The 24,447-nt window shown below is 32.3% G+C and overlaps 1 protein-coding gene across 2 annotated transcripts in view; it reads right to left on the reverse strand.

The window, feature by feature from the left end:
• Nucleotides 1–18,195: 18,195 nt before the first annotated feature.
• Nucleotides 18,196–24,447, reverse strand: part of LOC114330529 (uncharacterized) — a 38,953-nt gene continuing 32,701 nt past the window's right edge. For both annotated transcript variants that reach the window (XM_028279884.2, XM_028279883.2), the window contains 2 exons: nt 23,835–24,206; nt 18,196–18,641 (listed from right to left, as the gene is read on the reverse strand). In XM_028279884.2, coding sequence (XP_028135685.1) covers nt 18,413–18,641; nt 23,835–24,206 — 601 coding nt within the window. In that variant the 3' untranslated portion in view covers nt 18,196–18,412. The remainder of the gene's footprint in view (nt 18,642–23,834; nt 24,207–24,447) is intronic.

Here is a 24,447-nt window from a genome sequence, read left to right on the forward strand (position 1 = left end):
ATAATTTGTAAATTATCGCCTACAAAATTTAATTAACAAATTAATTTGTTACAATACAGAAAATATTATCGCACACATTTGCAAATATTACTGTTTTATTACAGTTTTATAAATCAAAATGAAATTTTTACACGACACAAAAATGATGGAAATATTCTCGAAGTAGTCTGTGACAACTAGACTAATAGACCTTGGGCCCACACTTAAAAAACTTCATTACTTCATGAGACTTATTCATGACGAGTCGGATAATTTTTGTCGGAAAATATTACCAGTAAATTGTAAGTATTTTTGTCAAACAATTCTGCACAAAAAAATCATTATTTATGACTCTATCTATAGTACACCCTCCATATGGGGGTCGCACGGATTATAAAGAGTCATAAAATTTATACCACCACAGCTAATTTTTGCTGGATTGTTTTATAAAAATATTTACAATTAACTGGTCATATTGTCCGACAAATTTTTAAGGGTATTGCAGTTGTCGGACGCACCAAAGTTTAGAAATCTCTAAGTTTGGAAATCTCTCTGGTCCCTTCATATTGATGTGTTAAGCAAGAAACTATCCTAACCGTGCTATGCAATAAGATCTGTTTCGAAGGAAATGAATTTAGCCTCTTCCAAAATAACATATTTTGGGGTTCTGATACAGCTGCCCAATCCGATGTTATTTTTAAATTACAAAAAAGAGCAATAAGATATCTGTTTGGCCTCAGAAGAACAACACATTGCAGAAGCTACTTCAAAGATCACAGGATTCTAACACTACCTTCTTTATATATTTTAGAAACTGTTTGCTTAATTCGTAAACATCTACATGTCTATGTCTTTCCAGCAAGACCTAGTCATGACTGTTCCACCGGAAATTCTACCTTTGACATCTATTTACCGATCCCACCCAGTGAGTTAGTAAAGAAATCTGTATTATATTCTGCAAAAAAACTATACAACCATCTCCCTCTACAACTTAAATCTGCAACATCTTTCCCCAAGTTCCGTAAAATGACAAAAGCCTATCTAAAAATCTGAAAGACCATATTATTCAATATTAGCAGAGTTTCTTAACCAATATCCAAGAAATTACCTACAGTACAGTACAGTTCTTATGTATTAGTAGAATTTTAATCTATATTTGAGTGTCATATGCAGCAGCTTAATTTAACCTATTAAATTTCTTAAAGTAGAATATGCAATTTGCAATTTTTTGTTTAAATTTTGCAATAGATTGTTATTGTTTTTTGTTTCACTTCATTATATTTTATTTATATTGACAATTTATATAATGTTAGTAAATTGTATTTGTTTTTGTTTTTATTTATGACTCTTATAGGCTTTGTCTATAAAATGACAATAAAAAGCATATTTCTAGTCTTTCTATTTTCTATTCTATATTTACGAAATGACCCTTCCCTAAAATTATCTGAAATAGAAAAGTTTTCCGACTCGGCATGAATAATTGAATAAAAAAAGTCTTATGAGGATGGTGATAAATATTTTTATGTGTGGTCCCAAGACCTATAAACAGTGCCGCGCCAGTACGTGTTAGCGCCTGTGTGCAAAACATTTAATGGCGCCCAAAAATACGCATTTTTTTAATCATCTTGTTAAAATCGTCCCGTTAAAATGAACAATTATTTATTGTAACCAAAAAAAATAACTAAATAACTAAAAATAATCGTATATGCAACAGGAAAATAAACTAAGTTAAAATAATTAAGTAAAAATAAATCTTTGGCGTAACATAAATAACTAAAGATACAGGTAAACTTGAAAATAAATATATATTTCAGAAAAAATTCACTTTTCGCGTCTTCCAGCATTTACTGGAATCAGACTGCAAACCTCAGAGTTTAAGGTGAACACACCGAATACGTGAACATCATGCGTGGAGTGAGGCAAGGCTGTATTCTGCAACTGTGTGGCTGGTTGATAACTGGTCTCCTCATCCAGTTTCTCTGCAGTTTCATTTGCTGTAGTAATAACATCATTAAATTTGATATATATCCGAAACTCGAGCAACAATTATTTTATCTCTTGTAAAGCATTTATAGCCAGCTGCATAATATTCATTGTTTTTTATTGAAAAATTTTGTTAACGAAGTTAACTTTTATCAAAACTTTATAACCATAGGTATGTAGACCAGTGGCGACGCGTGACTTTTTCTGAAGTGTTACCAAAACCAGATGCAAAAAACCTTATATAAAAAGATGAAGATATGGCTAAATGTATATATGGCTTCAATAGTATCATTACAATTCCCTGTAAGTGCCTCGATTGTCAGAATCATCGCCCTCAAAATGAACACGAAACGCTAATTCTTGTTTGGCCAAGAACCATACTGTATCTATTATAAATGTGCTAAGATATACCTATCTATTTTTTTTTCAACAAACTCATTATGTTTAGCAATATTTGCTTTAAAAGCTTAGTTAAGAGACCTTTTGATACTTGTTTTGCCAAACTGAATAAAATTCGCTATACATCTTACATGTAGATAACGGAGAAATTTCATGGCTCATTTTTAAAACTCTAAAACTATTGAAATCGTGAACACGGCCGCGGGTCCACCCATTTTTTCTCTAGAAAGCAGAAGACATGGCCAACAATACAGTCTATTTTTCTTGCAACCACATAACCAATGATTTTCACTGTACCAACTCAATTTAAAATATCGAACTACTTTTTTTATTCCTTTTTTAAAATGTTTAAAATAGGTCTTTCATTTTCAATAATCTCATTTTTTTTCTTCAAAATTATACAAGGAGAATTACTTTTCAAGTAGTTGATCGATTACGCAGCGACACTCATCCATGGTTAATAGCACGCACACTGTAATAGGTACGTAACCAAATCAAAAACTGGTAACAGGTCTACTGATATACACACGACCCATGCCGTCGCTCCTTCAAAATTTTCAGATACTAGGCGGTCTCGACCGACAACGAGGATCACCACATTGTAACCACAAACGAAAGTGGTAACAACGTGATAAAGTGCAACTGAGTCACATAAACTCGCCAATATTTTCGTGTGTCTACGAGTAGTTGGCTATTTACTGAATTAGGTACTATTAACACATAATATATTTCTATTGGTAAAAATATAAATGGAATTATTTCATAGTAGTCATAAAATATTTATTTGCAAGATTTTTAACTGTTACCAATGGTAACAGTGATTACATGGACGCTTCGCCAGTGATGTAGACTGAACAACTGAGCATATGAATGTAAATGTTGATATTTTATCTCCTAAACATCTAGCTTGACAATTTCAAACATGATCTTTATCCTAATGCGTGATATCACATAAAGCATAATAACTCTCTGACAAAATTTGGTATAATGGCTTAAAGCATCAATTCTGCTAGACCAGCGTGTATTAGATAAATGCTTTTAAGCCAGACTTGCAAAGTGTTGTTTTATGATATCCCAACATTTGGTAGAAGCTGAAAAAAAATAGGTAAGTGATATTTTGATCCGCCTAAAATTTTTGTGAAAACTCTAGTGGCGCCCCTTAATTGCTGGCGCCTGTGTGCGCCGCACACATTGTACACGTGGACGGCGCGGCCCTGCCTATAAAGGATATTATATTCGACATATGCGTTGTCATAGAGGAAATATGCGAAAGTAGAACAGAGTTATTGTCTACTAAATATAGAAATATGTCTTTTTTAGCACTATTTTGTATAAAATATAAAATTTGTAAAATCTTGATTGCGATAGTAGGAGGCTATGCTACACTGACCCCCTTTTAGCTTTGAGGATTTCGATCAATAATTATCCCCATACGAGGGCCATCCAGAAATTTCGTTACATTTTGATCTGCAGCTGCTAGGGGCAGGGCTAGCGCTTTCATTTTAGCATCGTAGCGTTTCTCCGTTCAGTAGCTGTCCAGGGCCTCGATTTTTGACCCTTCGCTTCGTTATCGAACGTATTCGCTTCGTATCTGTTTAGTATACGTAGCGAATATGTTCGATAACGAAGCGAAGGGTCAAAAATCGAGTCCCTGCCGTGTTATCGCGAAGTCACTGTCTCTTCTGTTATTTTACAACAGTTGTTTGAAATGTGTGCAGTCATCGAAAACCCCGCCAGTTGTGAGGTGCGATGATACAGTTCTTGTTGGCTAAGAACAACAATACAATTGAAATTTCTTTCAAATGTATAGAATAAAATCTTTTTCCACCTACCTCTACCGAAAGTATACTTTTCCGGACCTGATTGTAGGGAGCAAAGTTGTACTTTTCCTCCCTAGGGAGGAAAAGTAAAAGTGACGTCATGGTATGTCATTCATGAATTATAACTTATTGACGCCCTGTACAATATCTATTTTCTATTACGTAAGTTTCTATACATTTTAACGTTTATTTATAAAACACCCTGTATTTTGCAGAATGGTAAAAAACAGTAAATTGTTATTTTGATTCAACAATGTTTACATTAATAATTTGACTTATATTTGACAGTTGGCAAGTTATATTGTACCTACTTGTTAGTTTTAGTTCTAATAAATTTTGTTGGTTAGTTACATAAATAAATTAAGTTAAAATGAAAAAATGACTTGTTATTTGAGGAAGGTGGAAAAACCATATGTATAACATGGGAGTAAAGTGCTTTTTCCACCCTTGAATGATTACTGCCCTCCGCTACGCGTCGGACAGTAAACTTCATTCTCGGGAGGAAAAGTAGCACTCTCCTCCCTTGTATTACAAATAGCTATTTCTTCTACTTGTTTTTTTTTTCTACTCCAAAACGTAAGGTAATTTCTGGATAGCCTGAGTATTTTCTTAAGGGGATGGGTACGTATTTTTGGCTGCAATTATATTCAAATGGGGATTCATTTTTTTCGAATCCTAAGAAAAATAATAAGTATTTTGAAAAATTCAAACGCAGAATGAAAGATTACGTTCTTATCGAGGGCCGAAAGTCCCTGAAAACTTCTATAATGTTTATTTTAATAAATTACAGGGGTGAAAAACTAAGAGAAAATGTAGTGTGATTTTTAATTTCAAATATCTTATTCAAAAGAAACTTTTTATTTATTATTCTAAGGGACTTTCGGCCCTCAATTTCAGATTAGGCCCTCGATTTAGTCTTTCATTCCGCATTTAAATTTTTTTTAAATATTTATTAATTTTTTCAGGATTCGAAAAAAATGGACACCATGTCCGTGGTGATATTTTCCAAATCGAACATTTGCTATCATTGTCATACAACGCACTGAGTCAAATAGAATATGATGACAAGACAGTGACAGTTTTTTATATTTGACATGGCATCGGGAATATTTTGAGTTGTTGATTAAATAATATTGATAGTGTACTTGATAAATAATTGATTTATATTAAGACGTGAACTTAATAAAAAAGTTATTTATTGTTTATTAGTTATGGAAGATCCAAGCAGAGAATACATCAGGATATATTCTGTGATCCAAGTATTTTTTTGTTAAACATGTTCAAAATTGTAAGCGTTCCATAGTAACAATATATTATTAAAAAATCACTTTAACACTTTTCCTCTTTTCTCGATTGAGTATTAGTTCTTGCTGTACATATAAATTATTACAATCACTGAATACATAGTTAGTGAAAAAATTATCACATTTATTAACTGAATTAATAATTTGCAATTATACAAATAACAGTTATCCAAGAACATTCAAAAGCCATCTCTTTAAAGTTAATGATGACATTGTCAAGTAGAATGACATTCTAGTAATGTTTACATATCCATACCAGTGTGAATTTTACTACACGTAATTTGCCGTGTAAAGACAGAAAAGTAGGGATAGCCGTAAAATAGGTGCGAATTATGTGCCGATGGCCTTAATAACGAAAACAGCAGGTGTTTCCAGCTCTGCACAAATCCCTATAATCCCTTTTCGTTTATTAAAAAGCACGGTGACACTGAATTTATATAATGCTCCTCAAAATATTTTAATCTGTCAAAGAGCATTTATATAATGCTTCTCAAGATCTTGCAATCTAGGCTTTCCAACCCGTTGTATATTTCAATAGTGCTAGCACAAATTTTTTCCCAAAACCACTATCAACTGCTATTATCTATGTTATGGGAGCTATATTCAGTAGTGGCAGACATTTGTTTGCCTAATATTTGTATAACAAAAACTCTTTAAATGAATTTAAAAGTGATTTCGGTAGGGGTTAAACAAAGTATTAAAGAACACTAATAAAAGGAATAAAAATGTTTTCTTACCCCGCCTGTACTTTTTGTTAAAATTCTCCATTGATAATGACACTGTGAAAAAAGAAAATAATTTAATGTTTTATAACACGCCATATCTTCTTCTTTAAGTGCTATCTCCGCGACGGAGGTCGGCAATCATCATAGCTATTCGGGTTTTAGAGACGGCTGCTCTGAAAAGTTAATTTGATGTACATCCGTACCATTCTCTCAGGTTGCGCAGCCACGATATTCGGCGTCTTTCTATGCTTCTTTTTTCTTGAATCTTTCCCTGCATAATCAATTGGAGCAAGTTGTATCTCTATCCACGTGTAATATGTCCGAGATATTCAAATTTTCTTGTTTTGATGGTATTTAAGACTTTCATTTCTTTATTCATCTTTCTCAGAACCTCTTTGTTTGTGACGTGTTCTGTCCACGATATTTTTAGAATTCTTCTTTACACCGACAGCTCTAATGATTCTAGTTTTTTCACTGATGCAGCATTCAAGGTCCTAGCACCAAACGTAGCACCTAGCCAACCTAACTCTTAGCTCCAACTTCAAATCTCTTGTACAGAGCACTTTTCTCGTTTTGTTAAAATTTGCTTTTGCCTTTTCTATTCTGATTTTGATTTCCTGTAAGTAATCTCCTGAGGAGTTGATCATTGTTCCAAAGTATGCATATTGGTCGACTCGTTCGATATTGGATCCGTTTATGAAGAGATTCTCGTAATTTCTTTGAGTTTTTGATATTCTCATTAACTTTGTCTTCTTGACGTTCGTTGTTAGACCGTATTCTTGTCCAAACTCCGCTATTCTGGTCCCCAGCCTCTGAAGATCCCCAATATTTTCAGCTAAAATGGCAGTGTCATCCGCATATCTAATGTTGTTAATGGGAACTCCATTTACCTTTATTCCAGCTGTTTCACCCTCAAGAGCTTTTTTCAAGATCTCTTCCTAGTAGGAATTAAAACGAACTGGCGACAACACGCATCCCTGTCTCACTCCACGTCTGATCTCGATTTCCTCTGATAGCTGATCGTTAACACGTACTTTTGTTCTTTGTTTATAGTATAAATTAGATATAATCCTGAGATCATTGAAGTCTATATTCTTTGATTCCAGGACATGCATTAATTGTTCATGTCGTACTTTGTCGAATTCTTTATTATAGTCAATAAAACACGCATATATATCTTGATTGACGTCCAGGCACCTTTGTGTAAGGATGTTAAGTGAAAAAAGAGCTTCACGAGTTCCTAGGTCTTTGCGAAACCCAAATTGCGTATCATTAATGTAAAAGTTATAGCGGACGAACAATAGGACGGTAGTTATTACTGTTATTAGAATCCAATTTGTTTCCTTTTTTAAAAATCGGTATTACAGATGCGGTTTTCCATATGGAAGGCAAAATATGTGTATTTAATGACAAGGACATAATCACATATAGTGGGTAAGCTAAAGCATCGGAACATTTCTTTAAAAATAAAGAAGATATTAAGTCGAGACCAGGAGATGAATTATTTTTAGGTTTTGAAGATGATGTTTAACTTTTTCAGGAGTAATGATTATATTTTCAAGGAAAGAAGAAACTCGTGAAGAAGTAATAAGTACTAGGCAACTGATGATTAGGGGGTTCGACAGAGAAAACCTTATAGAAAGTATTGGCGAGGACTTCGGTATTCTCATAGTTATTTTGGGATATATCACCATTATCTTTTTCCAGTAGAGATATATAGAAACTTTTGTTGTCAACGAAGATCGAATATACTTGTACAGTTTTTTACAGTTATTACTAATGGCTGTACTCTCTTCGTAGGCAACACGAGCTTCATGTAGAGATATCTTTCAATCTTTGGCAAAGTATCGATGAATTAGTAAATTCTCTATGCGACTTGTACGTCTATATTTGTTCCACAACTTTCTTTTACACTTATCAGATATATTAACTCTCCATTAGTCCAAGGTTTTATGTTATTTTTGTATATAGTTTTTTTGAAGGTATTTTGGTTTTTGCAGAGATTAACAACGTGTAAGAACTTATCCCAGAATATAACTGGATCTCTTATGTCGCCGAGAACATCATTCCAGTCAATATCAGGCAGTTGACGATTTGCATTTTCAAAATGAATTATTTCATATACCGTTTTATTAACATTAGGAGTACAGTACTGTAAGTGTAAGTTAAACTGAATATGAAACGTTATGACTACATGATCTGAGTTACCTACTGGAGAGCTTATTATAGGATGTGTCAATAAATGGGGATCATTAGAGAAAACCAAGTCCAAATATAGATAAATTGTTGATTCTGAAACGAGTCGGCTCCGTTATAAATTGATGTAAGTTAGAATTTAATACAAAATCTGTAAATAAATTTTTGGAAGTTGTTAAGTCACTAGGTGGATCAGTTATAGGTCACGAAATGTCTCTAAAATTAAAGTCTTCAATAACAATCAGATTCTCTAGCCTAGACAGTTCATCAAGTGATGCGATAAGGGACTCATCATCTGCTAATCTAGAATCACCAAGCCGATAAACACATACTTAGGTGAAAAAAAAAGAGTTTTTATGACATATTTTTAAGCCAAGAGTTCTTATCCCTAATAAGTTCCATATTAGGGATAGTAATGTCAAGCGATGTAACAGAGAAATTATTAGTAATTTCTGAAGACAAATAGATACAAGTTCCTCCTCCACTTCGCGTCGATTACGACGATCACACCTATAAAGGGAATAATTATCAATGTTATAAAGAGAGTCAAGATCATTTGGTGTTAACCATGATTCAGTGATGAGAATTATTTGGGGATTTAAGTTTTGAATGTTGCATAAAAATTCATTAAATTTGGAATTTAACCTTCGGATGACCAAGCGGGGGAAATTTTGACCCCAGCGTATGTTTTTCTTTAAGAGGATCGGTACGTATTTTCGGCTGCAATGCTATTCAAATGGGGATTCATTTTTTTCGAATCCTGAGAAAACTAATAAGTATTTTTGAAAAATTTAAACGCAGAATGAAAGATTACGTTATTAGCGAGGGCCGAAAGTCCCTGAGAACTTCTATAATGTTTATTTTAATAAGTTACAGGGGTGAAAATACTAAGAGAAAATTTAGTGTGATTTTTAATTTCAAATATCTCATTCAAAATAAACTTTTTATTTATTCTAAGGGACTTTCGGCCCTCGGTAATAATTTAGTCTTTCATTCTGCTTTTAAATTTTTCAAAAATATTTATTGGTTTTTTCAGGATTTGAAAAAAATGAACACAATGCCGTGGTAATATTTTCCAAATCTGTCTTTGTCTTACAACGCACTCAACCGAATATAATATTGTCAGCATATATTGTCAGTCAGACACTGACAATCAGTGACAATTTTAAATATTTGACATTGCATCGGGAATATTTTGAGAAATTGATTAAATATTATTGATATATAGTGTATTTGATAAATAATTGATTTAAGACGTGAACTTAATAAAAAGTTATTTATTGTGTATTATTTGTGGAAGATCCAAGCAGAGAATACATCAGATATATCCTGTGATCCAAGTATTTTGTTGTTAGAGATGTTCAAAATTATAAGCGTTCCAAAATAACAACATATTATTAAAAAATCACTTTAACACTTTTCCTCTTTTCTCGATTGATTATTAGTTTTTGTTGTACAAATAAATTATTACAATCACTGAAAACATAGTTAGTGAAAAAATTATCACATTTATTAACTGAATTAATAATTTGCAATTATAAAAATAACAGTTATCCAAGAACATTCAAAAGCCATCTCTTTAAATTAATTATGACATTTTCAAGTAGAATGACATTCTAGTAATGTTTACATATCCACACCAGTGTGAATTTTACTACACGTAATTTGCCGTGTAAAGACAGAAAAAGTAGGGATACACGTAAAATATTTGCGAATTATGTACCCATAGCCTTAATAAATTCAAAAGTATTTTTAATTTTTAACTCATTATTTTTTTATTTGACTTTAATATCATTCTAGATATCCTCATATTTTGAAATAAAAAAAATTCCCTATATTTTACAAATAAAAAATATATTCTGAAGTTGATGTTTAGTAAAATACCGTCTATTATGTGTAATTCCAAGTAGTTTTACGCTAATGACGTCGACTTTGCAAAGTAACAAGACACTTACTCAACATACACACTACACATGACACTAATACTCATGTTGTGACTGGCTAAATGACATAAAGTCCATGCCATGAAAAAACTTCATTTTTTCGATAATTGTCATTTTTGACCTGAGGTCATTTCCCCCCCCCCCCCCCCTTGGTCATCCGTGTAACAAAAAAGGTTGGTCATCGGAAGGTTAAAGTAGCTAGATTAGTATAGAAACAGAGCCAAATTATAAAACTCGAAATTATTAAAATACTTTCAGAGTTTTATGACTGTGTTATAGGTATGGTTAAAATGAATTAGGAGAGATATTGATATGTTACACAGACAATATTTAAATCAATTTTTTAAAAGGCTTTACTAATATTGCTGTTATTTCACTCTCGTATCGATATTCGTTACATAGGCAGGTTTCACACACGGTGGTTTATCGCTGATAAAACCGAGATGTCTTTTCTCTCTGTTTTTCGCGGACGCACGTGTACACGTCACTATTTTCGTTTTAAACTAGTTCAAAAGGAGGAAATGCGTTTATTTGAGTTTGAGAAAAAATTATAATGCAAAATACGATGTATAACCGAAATACGCTACTTACTATTAACGATAAAGGTTTTTAGTTAAAATATTAGAAATAAATTTTGTAATTTCAATTATTATCCATTTTGTTTTCACATTTTTGTAAAAAAGTATCGCTTTATTCAATTTTGTTATGTTATTATTTCTACATAAATATGACAAATAATTAATAACTATTACATACAGAATATTGATAATTTTAAAATACTAAATTTTTCCTGTATTCTTACCTAGCTTTTCTTGTTGGTTTGAGTTCGTTATCGTCAATGAAACTATAAAGCAGGACAGTGAAAATGATTACAATATATTTTTATATTAGAGGTAATTAATGTTAATACATTGAAATTTACTTAAATATCATTATAGCTTATTAATATCTTATCACAATAACATTAATTCGATACATATCTAATGATGCGCATAAAGACGATATCCATTTTTATGAAAAATATTAACCTTAATGGATTAATGCATGAAACTTAATGTGATCAAAAATATTTTTTCCAGAAATATTTTTCTACTAGAAGCACTTTTTCATTATTAACACATTAGACAACAAAGATAATTGCATTTTGTATGATGTACGACTGGTTAAAAATGTCTTAAATTATTACCCTTTCTGCAAAATAGCAATGAGTACAAAATAAGGGGGCAAAATAAGATTGTTTTATTCAATGTCTATCAACCACTTTGGTGGCACTTAGAACCTTCATAACTCGCTTAGAAAATTACTATAGCATAGTTAAACCGTCCACCAAATTTTATTAAAATCAACCCAACAGATTTTGCATAATAAATTTGCAATCTAATTATTTTTTTAAAAGTTCAAATTTTTTAAAAACTTTCTGAACAAAAAGTAGCCCATTTAGTAGTTTGCTAATATTTTTACATACATATATAGAGACGCTCTATCTATCTAATACACGTTACAGAATTAAAATCGGATTATATAAGCGGCCTGAGCAATGTTTTAAAGTTATAAACAATTTTTTGGCTTATAAACAAATAGAATATCTCCGTTACTATTACATTAAATTAAATTTACAAAACGGCACTAGAAATTACTCGGTACGACGCTTATTTTAAAAGTAAGAAAGTTGAATTGTGAGGACCAGTTCTTGAGATACAACCGGGTAAAATTGACCGGTATTTACGACGAAGTTATGAACAATACGATGATAATCTTTGAATTATTTATTAGCTTACTCTTTGGATCCTTTTTCTCTATGCAAATTTTCATACGTTTGAGATGCTCATAAAATATATTATAATAATGGTATAAAAAAAACATAAATACAAAAAAAACTAGGTTGAAATAATTTGAACCTCAAAGTTCAAAAATCGGTTTAAGCAAAAAAAAATGCATTTTCTCGGCTTCTAATCGAGTAATTTTCTTCATTTCTTTTTAAACCGAAGTAATTCGAGTAGAGCCGCATAAATAACGTACTATCAAATGCCAAATATGCTTTAGTTTTGTTATAATAAATTAATTTATTTATAACAAAATAAAACAACATATTTTTCTTGTGTTGTAGATTTTTTTTGTAAACTTACTTTATGTGTATCTTTTAATTTTATAAATACTAATGTTCTCATTTGAATGCTGTATAATTATTTAAACAATATTTGTTTAAACAAATTAAACTTTTTTGTTAATAATTTTTTTACCGGACACAGAATGTCATCTTTGTTTATATTTCATTGATGAAATAAAGACTATTTAATTTAATAAAGATAGTTTAAATAATAATTTTAGACTTTCATTTCATCTTTCAAATGAGACATTTTGCATTTAGAGCGTTAGAAGGTCTACAACACAACAAAAAATACGTAGTTTTATAAAATAAATTAACTTATTTTTAACAACATTAAAACATATTTGGAATTAATTAATGTGATATTTTATTTGTCCCTGTTCGAATTTAATCGGATTAAAAAAGAAGAAAAGGGAATTAATGTTAGAGATAAGTATTTAAAAATTAGGAGAGGCAATTTCCTTCTTTGTTTTTATTTCATCAATGAAATATAACACATAACATTCAATATAGCAATATATGACATATGTGAGCAAGTATGTTGTTCTGGAGCGAAATCAGAGCCACTGAAACCATCCGGTAGAAAAATTATTAACAACAAATTTTAATTTGTTTAAACAAATATTGTTTCTAGTCCGTCCGCTATAACTTTTCCCATGCGGTACGATTCATTTTCAATCAAATTAAGTCAAAACATAAATTGAAACGAACGTCGACGTGTATATACATTTTGTATACTGTATACTATATACTACACACATCGGCGTACGTTTCACTTTCTGTTTTGACTTAATTTGATTGAAAATGAATAGTACCGCATGGGAAAAGTTATAGCGGACGGACTATAAATAATTATACAGTATTCAAATGAGAATATTTATAACGTTAAAAGATACACGTGTGTTACGTTTTTTTAAAAAATTCTACAACAAAGGAAAAACATGTGGTTTTATTTTGTTATAAATAAATTATATTATTATAACAAAACTAAAGCATATTTGGGATTTGATAGTACGTTATTAAGGTGTCAGAATGAAGAGAATTGCTCGATGGGAAGCCAAGAAAAGCCAAGATTACGTATACCGATTTTTGAACTTTGAGGTTAAAATTCCTTCAACCTAGTTTTTTGTTTGTATTATTGGTATTTTTATACCAAATAATCGCGGAATACCGAGCGTTTTCATTATTGTAATATACTTTATGAATATCTTGAGGATATGAAAATTCGCATGGAGAGAAAGGATCGAAAGAGTAAGGTAATAGTTCAAAGATTATCATCCTATTGTTTATAACTTCGTCGCAAATATCGGTTGTGTCTCAGGAACTGGTCCTCACAATTCAACTTTTTTTTCTTTTAAAATAAGCGTCGTACCGAGTATTTTCTAGTGTCGTTTTGTAAATTTAATTTATTATAATAGTAACGGAGATATTCTATTTGTTTATAAGCCAAAAAATTGTTTATCACTTTAAAATATTGCTGAGGCCGTTTAAATAATCCGATTTTAATTCTGTAAAATGTATTAAATAGGTAGAGCGCCTTTTTATATGTAAAAAAAAGCAAACTTCTAAATGGTCTACTTTTTGTTCAGAAAGTTTTTAAAAAATTTGAACTTAAAAAAATTAGATTTCAAATTGCAAATTTATTATGCAAAATCGGTTATGTCGATTTTAATGAAATTTGGTAGACGGTTTAACTATGATATAATAATTTTTAAGCGAATTATGAAGGTTCTAAGTGCCACCAAAGTGGTTGAAAAACATTGAACAAAATAGGCTTATTTTGTATTTATTGCAATTTTTCAGAAAGGGTAGGTAACAATTTGGGACATTTTTAACTAGTCGTATATTATACAAAATTCAATTATCTTTATTTTATTTCCCAACGACATTGTTCCAAAACGAATGGTTTTAAAGTTATAAGCAAAGAAATTAGAAAAAAATCGATGTACCTATTTCGAAATTTTTAAATATTTAAATTTTTTTATTAATTTTCCGGGCATATTTGAGAAAGAGCATAAGTCAATTATAATTATTGAAGTTGTCACCTAACTTTATCTGCAAAAATCTGAATGCCACCTCTCACATCCAAAAATATACGTTTTTCACCGATCCGCCCTGGTCTAACATTTTTGTTAACACTTTAACTGCCATAATATAAACCGAATCAGTCAATGTTTATCCAGCGCCATATTATGTAAGTATAGTGTAAGTAATAAATATAGTAGAACGGTCAGATTTGTAGGTTTTGTAAGTTCTGCTTTAACTTTAACTTATAGCGCGGCGACTGGTTTTTTCTGGTAGTTCAATATGTATTTAAAAATATTTACTTTTTACAAATTAAAGGGAAAGTCCCAGAAGTTGGCGCTATACCATAGTTATAAAAAACTTACAGAGAAGTAAAAAACTTCGTTTGTAAAATGGTAGGTATAATAGGTCTGGATCCGGCGTATGAAAAAAAAGTTGATTAATAGCAAGCTGAAAATTTGTTAATAGCTTAAGGGTGTCTAGTAGGATCAACTTTGATATATGGGAACACTGGAACAGGGGCAGTTTTAATTGTGGAACAGATTAAAAATTTGGAACGGTCAGACCACGAAAACGGCACATTTGTTTTGTCCGACAGAATAGACTTAAACTCTCCGAACAGAGATTAAACTCTCATGCAAAAATCAGACTGCTATTAATCACCTGTCATAATTCCTGTCATTTGACATATTCTACATGTTCCACTCATTAAAACGCCCATTTAGTGATAAATAGCAGTCTGATTTTTGCATGAGAGTTTAATCTCTGTTGGGAGAGTTTAAGTTTGTTCTGTCGGACAAAATAGTTGTACCGTTTTCGGGGTCTGACCGTTCCAAATTTTTAACCTGTTCCACAATTAAAACTTCCCCTGTTCCATTGTTCCCATATATCAAAGTTTGTCCGACTAGACACCCTTAAGCTATTAACAAATTTTGAGCTTGCTATTAATCAACTTTTTTTTCATACGCGGGATCCAGACCTATAATGTTTATTAAAAACTTTAAAAAGTCATCTAAAGGGGTTATAAAATTTCATCAGAACGTTTTCAATTTTATCAGATCGTCATCAGTGACATTATGTGTAGTAGTTAAAACTAAATATTTAAATGATATTTAAATATGTGAAACGACACTAGGTCGATGTTAGCAGATTTTACTTATGGGGCAACATGGCTTCCTTGCTCGAAAGAACAACAGTGGTATTTATATCGTTTAAAAGATACAGATCGAATCAGGTAGATATAAAAATTGATAGATACGCTTGATTTCCATAACAAGTAGTTCCATAACATACAATTTATAGATGGCTCTAAATATTTGTATAACCAATACAATCAAACTATTGTAGTTGACATAAAAACTAAAAACGTGAAGTGTATGTATTGTTTTCACGCAACTGAGAAAAAATGTGAAAACGTTGAATTATCCACGTCCGTTTGTCCGTCCGTCCGTCTGTAAACACAACTCATCCGTCCTTATACCAGGTAGAATGACAAATGAGGTGTCGAATGATAGCTTATAACTCAAAGATGGTACTAAAGGTGAGAAATTTAACTTCGGACTTCCGGTTTTAAAGTTACAACCGGAAGTACCTTTTAAAGTCACCGTAATAGTACAAGTGATATATTATTCGATGAGCCTTAGCAAGACGAGAAATATACTTGCGGTTTCAAGACTGTCTGTCCGTCTTTTCGTCCGTCCGCGAATAAAACTCCTTCATTATTAATACAGATAGAATGACAAATGAGGTGTGGAATGAAAGTTTATAACCCAAGGATGGTATTAATGATGAGAAATTTGGCTTCTGACTTCCGGTTTTAGAATTGCAACCGGAAGTACCGTTTTAAAGTCACCAAAATTGCCAAAATAGTATAAGCGATTTATTATTCGATGTGCCTTAGCAAGATGAGAACAAACGTACACTTTTGGTTTTTATATCATTTCGGGTTAAAAAGTTCTAACCGGAAGTGCCATATTATAGTCACAGAAATACACTCACCGGCACGAAAAACGGGCACCCCACAAAATGGGCCATTTTTGATGTCTCGAATTTCCTAAACCTGTTGTCCGATTTGCGTGATTTTTTAGTGTGTTATAGCCTTATTATTTAAGAATATCAGTGTAATAATATTGTTGCTAGACAGGTAAAGGCCATTTTGTACCGGGTGTACCAATTAAACTGTGTTGTTATCCTTAAAGTTCGGAACGCTCTGTGGAATATTATAGCATTTATAAAATACTGAAATTAAAACCCAACTATAACCGCAGGCTTTCTTAACATTTTTTTTTATTTAATCTTTTATGTTGGATAATAAAAAAGTTAGGTACTTTAACAACTAGCCATGCTCTTCCTCTATACAGGGTGTTTCTAAATAAGTGTGACAAACTTTAAGTAGTAATTCTGCATGAAAAAATAATGACCGTTTGCTCTATAAACATATGTCCGCAAATACTTCGTTTAAGAAGATACGGGATGTTGGATTTTTTCTTACAAACTGACGATTTATTGATTGCTCTTAAACCGGTTGAGATATGCAAATGAAATTTGGTAGGTTTTAAGAGGCAGTTATTGCGCATTTTTTGACATGCAATAAAGAATTTTATATTCTCCATTGACGTGCATGCGGTTAATATGACGGGTAATATTACCCGTATGCACGCCAATGGTAAATATAAAATTCTAAATTGCATGTCAAAAAATATGCAATAACCGTCTCTTAAAATTTACCAAATTTCATTTGCATATCTCAACCGGTTTTGGAGCAATCAATAAATCGTCAGTTTGTAAGAAAAAATTCAACATCCCCTATCTCGGAAACGAAGGATTTGCGGACATGTGTTTATAAAGCAAACGGTCATTATTTTTCCATGCAAAATTACCCCTTAAAGTTTGTCGCACTTATTTAAAAACATCCTGTACTGATGATTAACATGGCTAGTTGTTAAAGTACCTAACTTTTCTATTATCCAATATAATCGAATGAATCAGAAAACAGAATGTTAAAAAAACCTGAGGCTATAGTTGGCTTTTAATTTCAGTATTTTATAAATGCTAGAATATTACACAGGGTGTGTTGAACTTAGAGAAAAAAACACAGTTTATTTGGTACACCCGGTATACAATGACAATTTACCTTTCTAGCGACAATATTATTACAGCGATATTGTTAAAGAATAAGGCTATAATATATTCAAAAAATCACTTAAATCGGACAACAGGTTTAGGAAATTCGAGACATCAAAAATAACCCATTTTGTGGGGTACCCGTTTTTCGTGCCGGTGAGTATAGTACATGTGAGATATCACTCGAAGCGTATTGAAAAGTCAAGCTTGAATCTTTAGTTCCGGTTTTGAAGTCATTTCCGTTTAAACAATTATGACCTAAAGTTTAGTAAAAATGATTCAAAATTAGTGAAGAATTCAAATATCGACTTCCGGTTCTACTTTCGGTCACTTTAGGTGAAAACCTAGGACTTACGAAGTCCAATTACTTGTTTTATAATGGAAAGTAATATTTCCTTTTTCAAAAATGTTTTCTAACAAAATTTATAAAGTATAAAATCCTGATTTCGACTAATGTTAATTTTTAGTTAGATAGCTGTAATGTTAATTGATTTTTCTTCATCAGGTCGGCAATTATTAATAGAAAAATCCATAAAAATATATACCTGTTGAAAAAATTAAGTATCTATACATAAAAGAAAATCATTCAACTTTATTTAGATGATTTTATTTAAAAAAAAAGAGGATCAGTAGCAGTACAAAATCAATATATCACAACAAACGAACATAAACGAATATAAAGTTAACTATATACAAGTAATAAGTTATATTATACTAGGTATTCCATAAATAACTTATAATAAATAATCTTAAAGTATTGGAATTAATTTAAATCTAACTGTAAAACATTGACTTCTTTAAAGTCGACCTAATATCTTTGCGTTATTTGCCTGATCCAGTCCAGATAGTAGCCAACTTTAACATAAACTCCAGGAACTCCGGTCTGACCACATCCGATACCCCAACTTACTAGACCAACTACTTGCCAAGTGCCACCCCTTTCGCATACCATTGGACCACCTCCGTCACCTTTGCAAGCGTCTTTTCCTTCTTCTCCACCAGCGCATATGAATCCAGGATGGAGCTTGAAGTCGTACCTGCAACAGATCATTAATTTACAATTGATGTTTACAATAAATATAGGAAGACTTATTTGTTAAATTAATGAAATAAAACAGAATTCAGAAAATTATTATCGTGTAAAACTTAGTTTTAAGACGATACTATAAAATAAAATATTTGTTTTTTTGGCATAGAAACCTCAAATCTAAGACAATGCATAATCAGTCTTATTAAAAATACATATGTTGCACTATATTTTTCGGAAAAATCAACTGAACAAATCAACCCCTCTAGGATTGAAACCACTTCAAAGCCAGATAATAATATAAAATTCGTGATCAACACTTAGTTTTACAATCAAAACATGTGTCGCACTTTATTTAAAAAAACTGGACAAAACAAGTCCTATAGGGTTGAAACCACCCTGAAGCCAGTCAAGAATAGAAAATTCGGAATCTAAATTTAGCTTTAGTATAAAAACATGTGTCGCACTATATTTTCTTGAAAAAACTGAACAAATCAACCCCAAAGAGTTGAAACCGCCCCAAACCTAGTCAATAATATAAAATTCGTGATCTATATTTGAAATCACCCTGAAACCAGTCAAATAATAGAAAATTCGGGATTTGTACTTAGTTAACTAAGAAAGTTAATTAACAGCCCAGACGCATACGTATTGGATCAAAAGTCAAACAATAGAAAATTTTGAATCTGTACTTAGTTTACTTGGCCGGTTTCACCAACGACAAATAGTAGTTTATTCTATGAATAAAGTTATTCGACCAATAAACTGACATTTCCTCATTTTACTAACGTCAAATAAGACTTGTTTTACCAATTTATCAAATAAATATTTACTTTTCGAATAAATTGGCAAGTTAATCTCGCTGTAAATATTTATAAGAAAGTAAATTCTGCAGTTTAACATTAAATTATCAGTAGTAATTGCACAAGAGCTCTGAAATTATTGAATTTTTCCCGAGTGACACTTTGACAGTTTTAATTTCACGAGCCGAAGGCGAGTGAAATTATGTCAAAGTGTCACGAGAGCAAAAATTCTATATTAATTTCAGAGGTCGAGTGCAATTTGTCACGAGAGCAAAAATTCTATATTAATTTCAGAGCATTATTATCAATCGCAACACGGTTGAGATAAAGCCACGCGCATGAATAAGCCTGTCTCTCTCTCGTCTACGCCTACGTCACTGACCGACAAACGCCAGGCCAAATGTTCAATTTTTAACTTGGGTTTGTTATTTTTATGCACTTTGCGAAAGTTTTCGGAAACCATAAAGCTATATTTTCGGGATAAAATTCTTAAATATAATTAGAAATAGTCATTAGTGCCCTTTCAGCAAGGTATTATTGTTAGTATTAAATCTTTGCGACTACTCTTTCTAGATTTAAAAAAAGATTTCAACATCAATTATATAACAACATATAATTTAAATGAAGATTGCTTAGAAGGACTATTCTCAGTAATACGTGCGATTGGAGGTTTACAATGATCATCCGTCTCCTTTGCAATTTAACTCCTTCGTAATTTTATTATGGGTCGGAACGATGAAGTTATTTCACTCTCTTCTAATGAAAGTAACCTACCAGAAACAACAAACATGTCGCTTCAAATCATGAAAGCAGGAAGCTCTTTGAATCTTGATTGTTACAACAATGACGTAGTAGATTCAGTAATGATAGCCGAACCACTCTTTAGTCAATTAAATCTTCCAGTAACTTCAGAAAATGAAAACCATCAAACAGATTTTGAAATGAGTTGTATCATAATGGACTAGAAAATTTAGCTGGTTTCATAGCTTTCAAGCTACGACATGAAGAGAGTTTGGGCAGTTCTACAAATAGTAACACTTCTTCCTCGTGGGTAAATCATCTCTCAGAAGGGGGTTTGGTGAAGCCTTCAGAAATATTACTTACGAACTGTCTAGTGTGAACTAGAAAATATTTTTTGCTAATTCAATGGGGACACTATTAAAGTTGGCATCAAAAATTATCAAAAATCTTTATTGGAAAGATCAGTTTATGTTAAAATATCTGGTGATGTGAAAAAACTATTTTTTAGATGTCGGATGTATGTTCGAATGCGATTTTTGAACCAAAAGTTGAAAGAAAGTCTAAAATAAAAAAAAGATGCAAAAATCGTTAAGTAAAATGAATCAAATGTAATATTGTTTTTTTTTGTTTTTGTTTTGTTTTTTTTTGGGCCGAGAGATGTGCTCTTCTTCTAGTCGGCGTAAAGCTGAGCGGGAAAAGAACTAATCTCAGGGGATGAGTTTTGCTTGGAGAGTCTTAGGACTTTGCACCTCCTTAAACCATCCCAAGACCGCTGGGTACTCCCAACATTGATTGGGGGTGTGTAATCTTTGATTGCACCCTTCTCGTGGTGGCCCTGTTGAAACTAAACTTAGCGGATCTAGACTACATAGATAGTCGATAAACAATCCCTGCGGTAATATACACATAGATAGGAGAATAGGACAGTAATATCAACTCCAGTTAAAGCAACCATCAAAGCAAGAGTAGGTGGAGGCTGTCCACAAGGAGGAGTTCTGTCACCTCTACTTTGAGCAACCTTGGTAGATGTTCTCAAAAATCTCTCCACAGAAGACTTTTTTGTCTAGGATACACTGACGATATATCAATCGTCATCAGGGACAGGCTTGCCCAGATGGTGTCTGGGAGAATGTAAGCAGCCCCAAATATAGTTGACGACCGGTGTAAATAAGAGAGACTGATAGTCAATGCTCAGAAAACAAATCGCCAACTGCACCCAACGGACAGCACTAGAAGGCTTAAAACTACCGGTGCTGGGAGGAACAGAGATTTCATTTGCCAAAAGAACAAAATACCTTGGGGTTTATACTGATCATAGGAAATGGAATACTCACATCCTGAAAACCGCACAGAAATCTACTATGTCCTTGGGCAAATGTAGAAGAATGTGCGGTGAGAATTGGGGCTTATTGGACCTTTTAAAAAGGGCCAGACTAAAGAATGTAATCTAGAATTAGAGGACCACAATAGATCTGAAAAGGTAGTAGTGGAATAGGCTAAACGGCCACCTCTTTAAATCCATCTAAATCTATCTACTTAATTTTGTTTTTGTAATTTTAATACTTTTTTGAAACTTTAGTTTTTTTATTATTTGTTAATAAACCATCTTTTATTTGACGCGGTTTATTTAAAGTTTTCTGCATGTCAAGAAACCTCTTAAATTTTTGCAGTGAAAAAACTATTACGTTTTTAGTACAGTACCTACATAATATATTGTATTATTTTACTGGTATGATTATAATAATTCATAAAAGTATAAATTAAACAGTGTAACAGAACAGACGAACGGCAATTTCAGTTATTTAATAACACGAGAATGTATAAAACCGTATAAAACTCTATGCTTTCCCATAAGTCTCCGTACAAGTTTGTCGGGCGCTGACGTCATGCGCGCACCGGTTAAAAGTTGTTCTCGAAGTGGCTTTATCTCTGGTTGTCGTAGTATCATGATCGCAACAAATCGCAATTTGTTGCGATTATTTCATGAATAAAACTGTTCAAAACCAAAATTTTATTGTAATTTATTTATGTAAGTACCATTAAACACACAGTTTTTATAAATATTTGACGATTGAAAGTCATCACTTTTATAATTTTTAAAACATTAATTGTCATTAATGTCACTGAATGTATTTTTTCGTAGCAACGAAGGGCATCTGACGTAATATACTTAACGACGGGAGATTATCAAAAATTATCGATTTAATTCAGATTTCTGTAGCTTTCTATTGGTCAGAATCTCCTATGAATGAAATAATCAAAATTATATTGAAACAAAATATAAATATAAACGTCTAATAAATTTTATTCGATGAATGTTTATTCATTGATTTATTTGTTGTTGGCGAAACCGGAACTATTAGAAAATTAAAATATGTGTAAGAGCCCAGATGCATATGGATTGGACCAAAACCAATATGCAACACAATTTTATTTTTCTGAATTAGAATTTATTTAACTATTACAAATTAAACGTATACGTTTAAGGGCATTAAGTTTATTTTTTGATACTATGTGGTTTTGCCAATATTATTTAATACTTTTATGAACTATTATACATAATAATGTAATTATAACATAAACAAAAAGAAGAAGTCTGGTGCAAATTTGAATCATCCCATATTTTTTCCGATTGCTTTCTCCATTTTTTCTGTATTGATTGTCCAATGCACACTTGACGTAATTTTCAGAAAAATACATAAATATGCTCATATTACTATATCCCGCAAGGTTACTACACGTGTCTCGATTTTTCGAAAGACGCTATCGCAAAAGACGCAAAAACATCGTACTGAGCTATCTCTCTCTCTTGTCGTTTCCTCATTACTGAGGATCGTGATTTCTTCCAATGTTCCTAACAATGATTCTCCATTGGTCTCTATCTTCAGCTGCTCTAAGAGCTTCGCAGAATTAGTTTCCAGCTGAATTCTTTATTTGGTCGAACCATCTAGTTGGTGATTGTCCTCTTGATCTTCTCCCCGGAATGTTTCCAGAAACAATTAATCTCTCCAAACTGTCGTCACCTCTGCGAACCACGTGACCATAGAATTGCAAAATTCGTTACAGACAAATTGTGGACAGCCTTTTTTTAATATTGAGTTGATTTAGAATGGAAACGTTTGTCCTATGAGCTGTCCAAGGTATGCGCAGCATTCTTCTCTAACACCACATCTCAAAGGCATCAATTTTTTGGCGCTCGCATACGCGAAGAGTCCAAGTCTCTGCTCCGTATAGAAATATTGAGAATACAAGGGCATTCACCAGTCTCATCTTGATATTTTGAGAGATAGATCTGTCTTTCCAAACTTTAGTTAGGCGACTCATCGAATTTTTTGCCATACCAAACGTCTCCGAACTTCTGCTTCACAGTTACCATCGTTAGTTATACTAGACCCGAGATAGACAAAGGGGTTTACTATCTGGTATTCCTGTAACAAGTTAGTCAGTTGAATAGTGTTGAATCTGTCGACCACCATTATTTTTGTCTTAGCTTTATTGATTTTCAGACCAACTTTATTGCTTTCGTACTTTCGTACTCAACTCTTCGCAGAAGATCAAACATTTTTTGCTCATTTGCTGTTATAAGTGTAGTGTCATCAGCAAATCCATACCGAGCTATAAAAAGTACATATTCACGTCAAAATATTTATCCAACTTACCCTAATCTAGTTTGCTGCAACTGTCTCTGACAAATGCCGCTATCAACTATCGGTACATCCACTTCTTTAAGTATGTTCTGATATTTTCCGAAATCTCCAAAAGCATCTTTTCCCCATCCTGTTGTCCAACATCTGGCGCCCGTGTAATCGTCTTGGGGATGAGGCAAACAGGCAGGACTAATGTGTGGGCTCTTGGACCAATCTACGGGTTTGTCCATCCTCAAAATAGCGATATCGTTGTAGAGAGTACCAGCGTAGAATTCAGGATGAACATGGACAGATACTACGTCTCGTTCTATGTAGGGGTAGAATTCTACGTCGTGGTTGACATCCCATTCTCCAAGACGTGCACGTAAATCAAATCCAGTGTATCTAAATAAACAAATATATTAATTATAGATCCGGAAGATAAAAGACGTATAGCCTAAAATGGTCAAGGGGTGCAAAGAATCTCCCGGTTTCAACTTGATAAGGTAAACAAAACTGCTACGTGGAATGTCAGAAGCTTATTTGCAGCAGGCAAACTACAAAATATAATAATTCAGGAAATTAATAGAATTGACATCGATATTTACGGCATAATCTTACAAGAAAAGTAGCGGCCGACCACGAA

Source organism: Diabrotica virgifera, chromosome 3 (genome assembly GCF_917563875.1).
Source record: "Diabrotica virgifera virgifera chromosome 3, PGI_DIABVI_V3a".
In the NCBI taxonomy this organism is placed as follows: Eukaryota; Metazoa; Arthropoda; class Insecta; order Coleoptera; family Chrysomelidae; genus Diabrotica; species Diabrotica virgifera.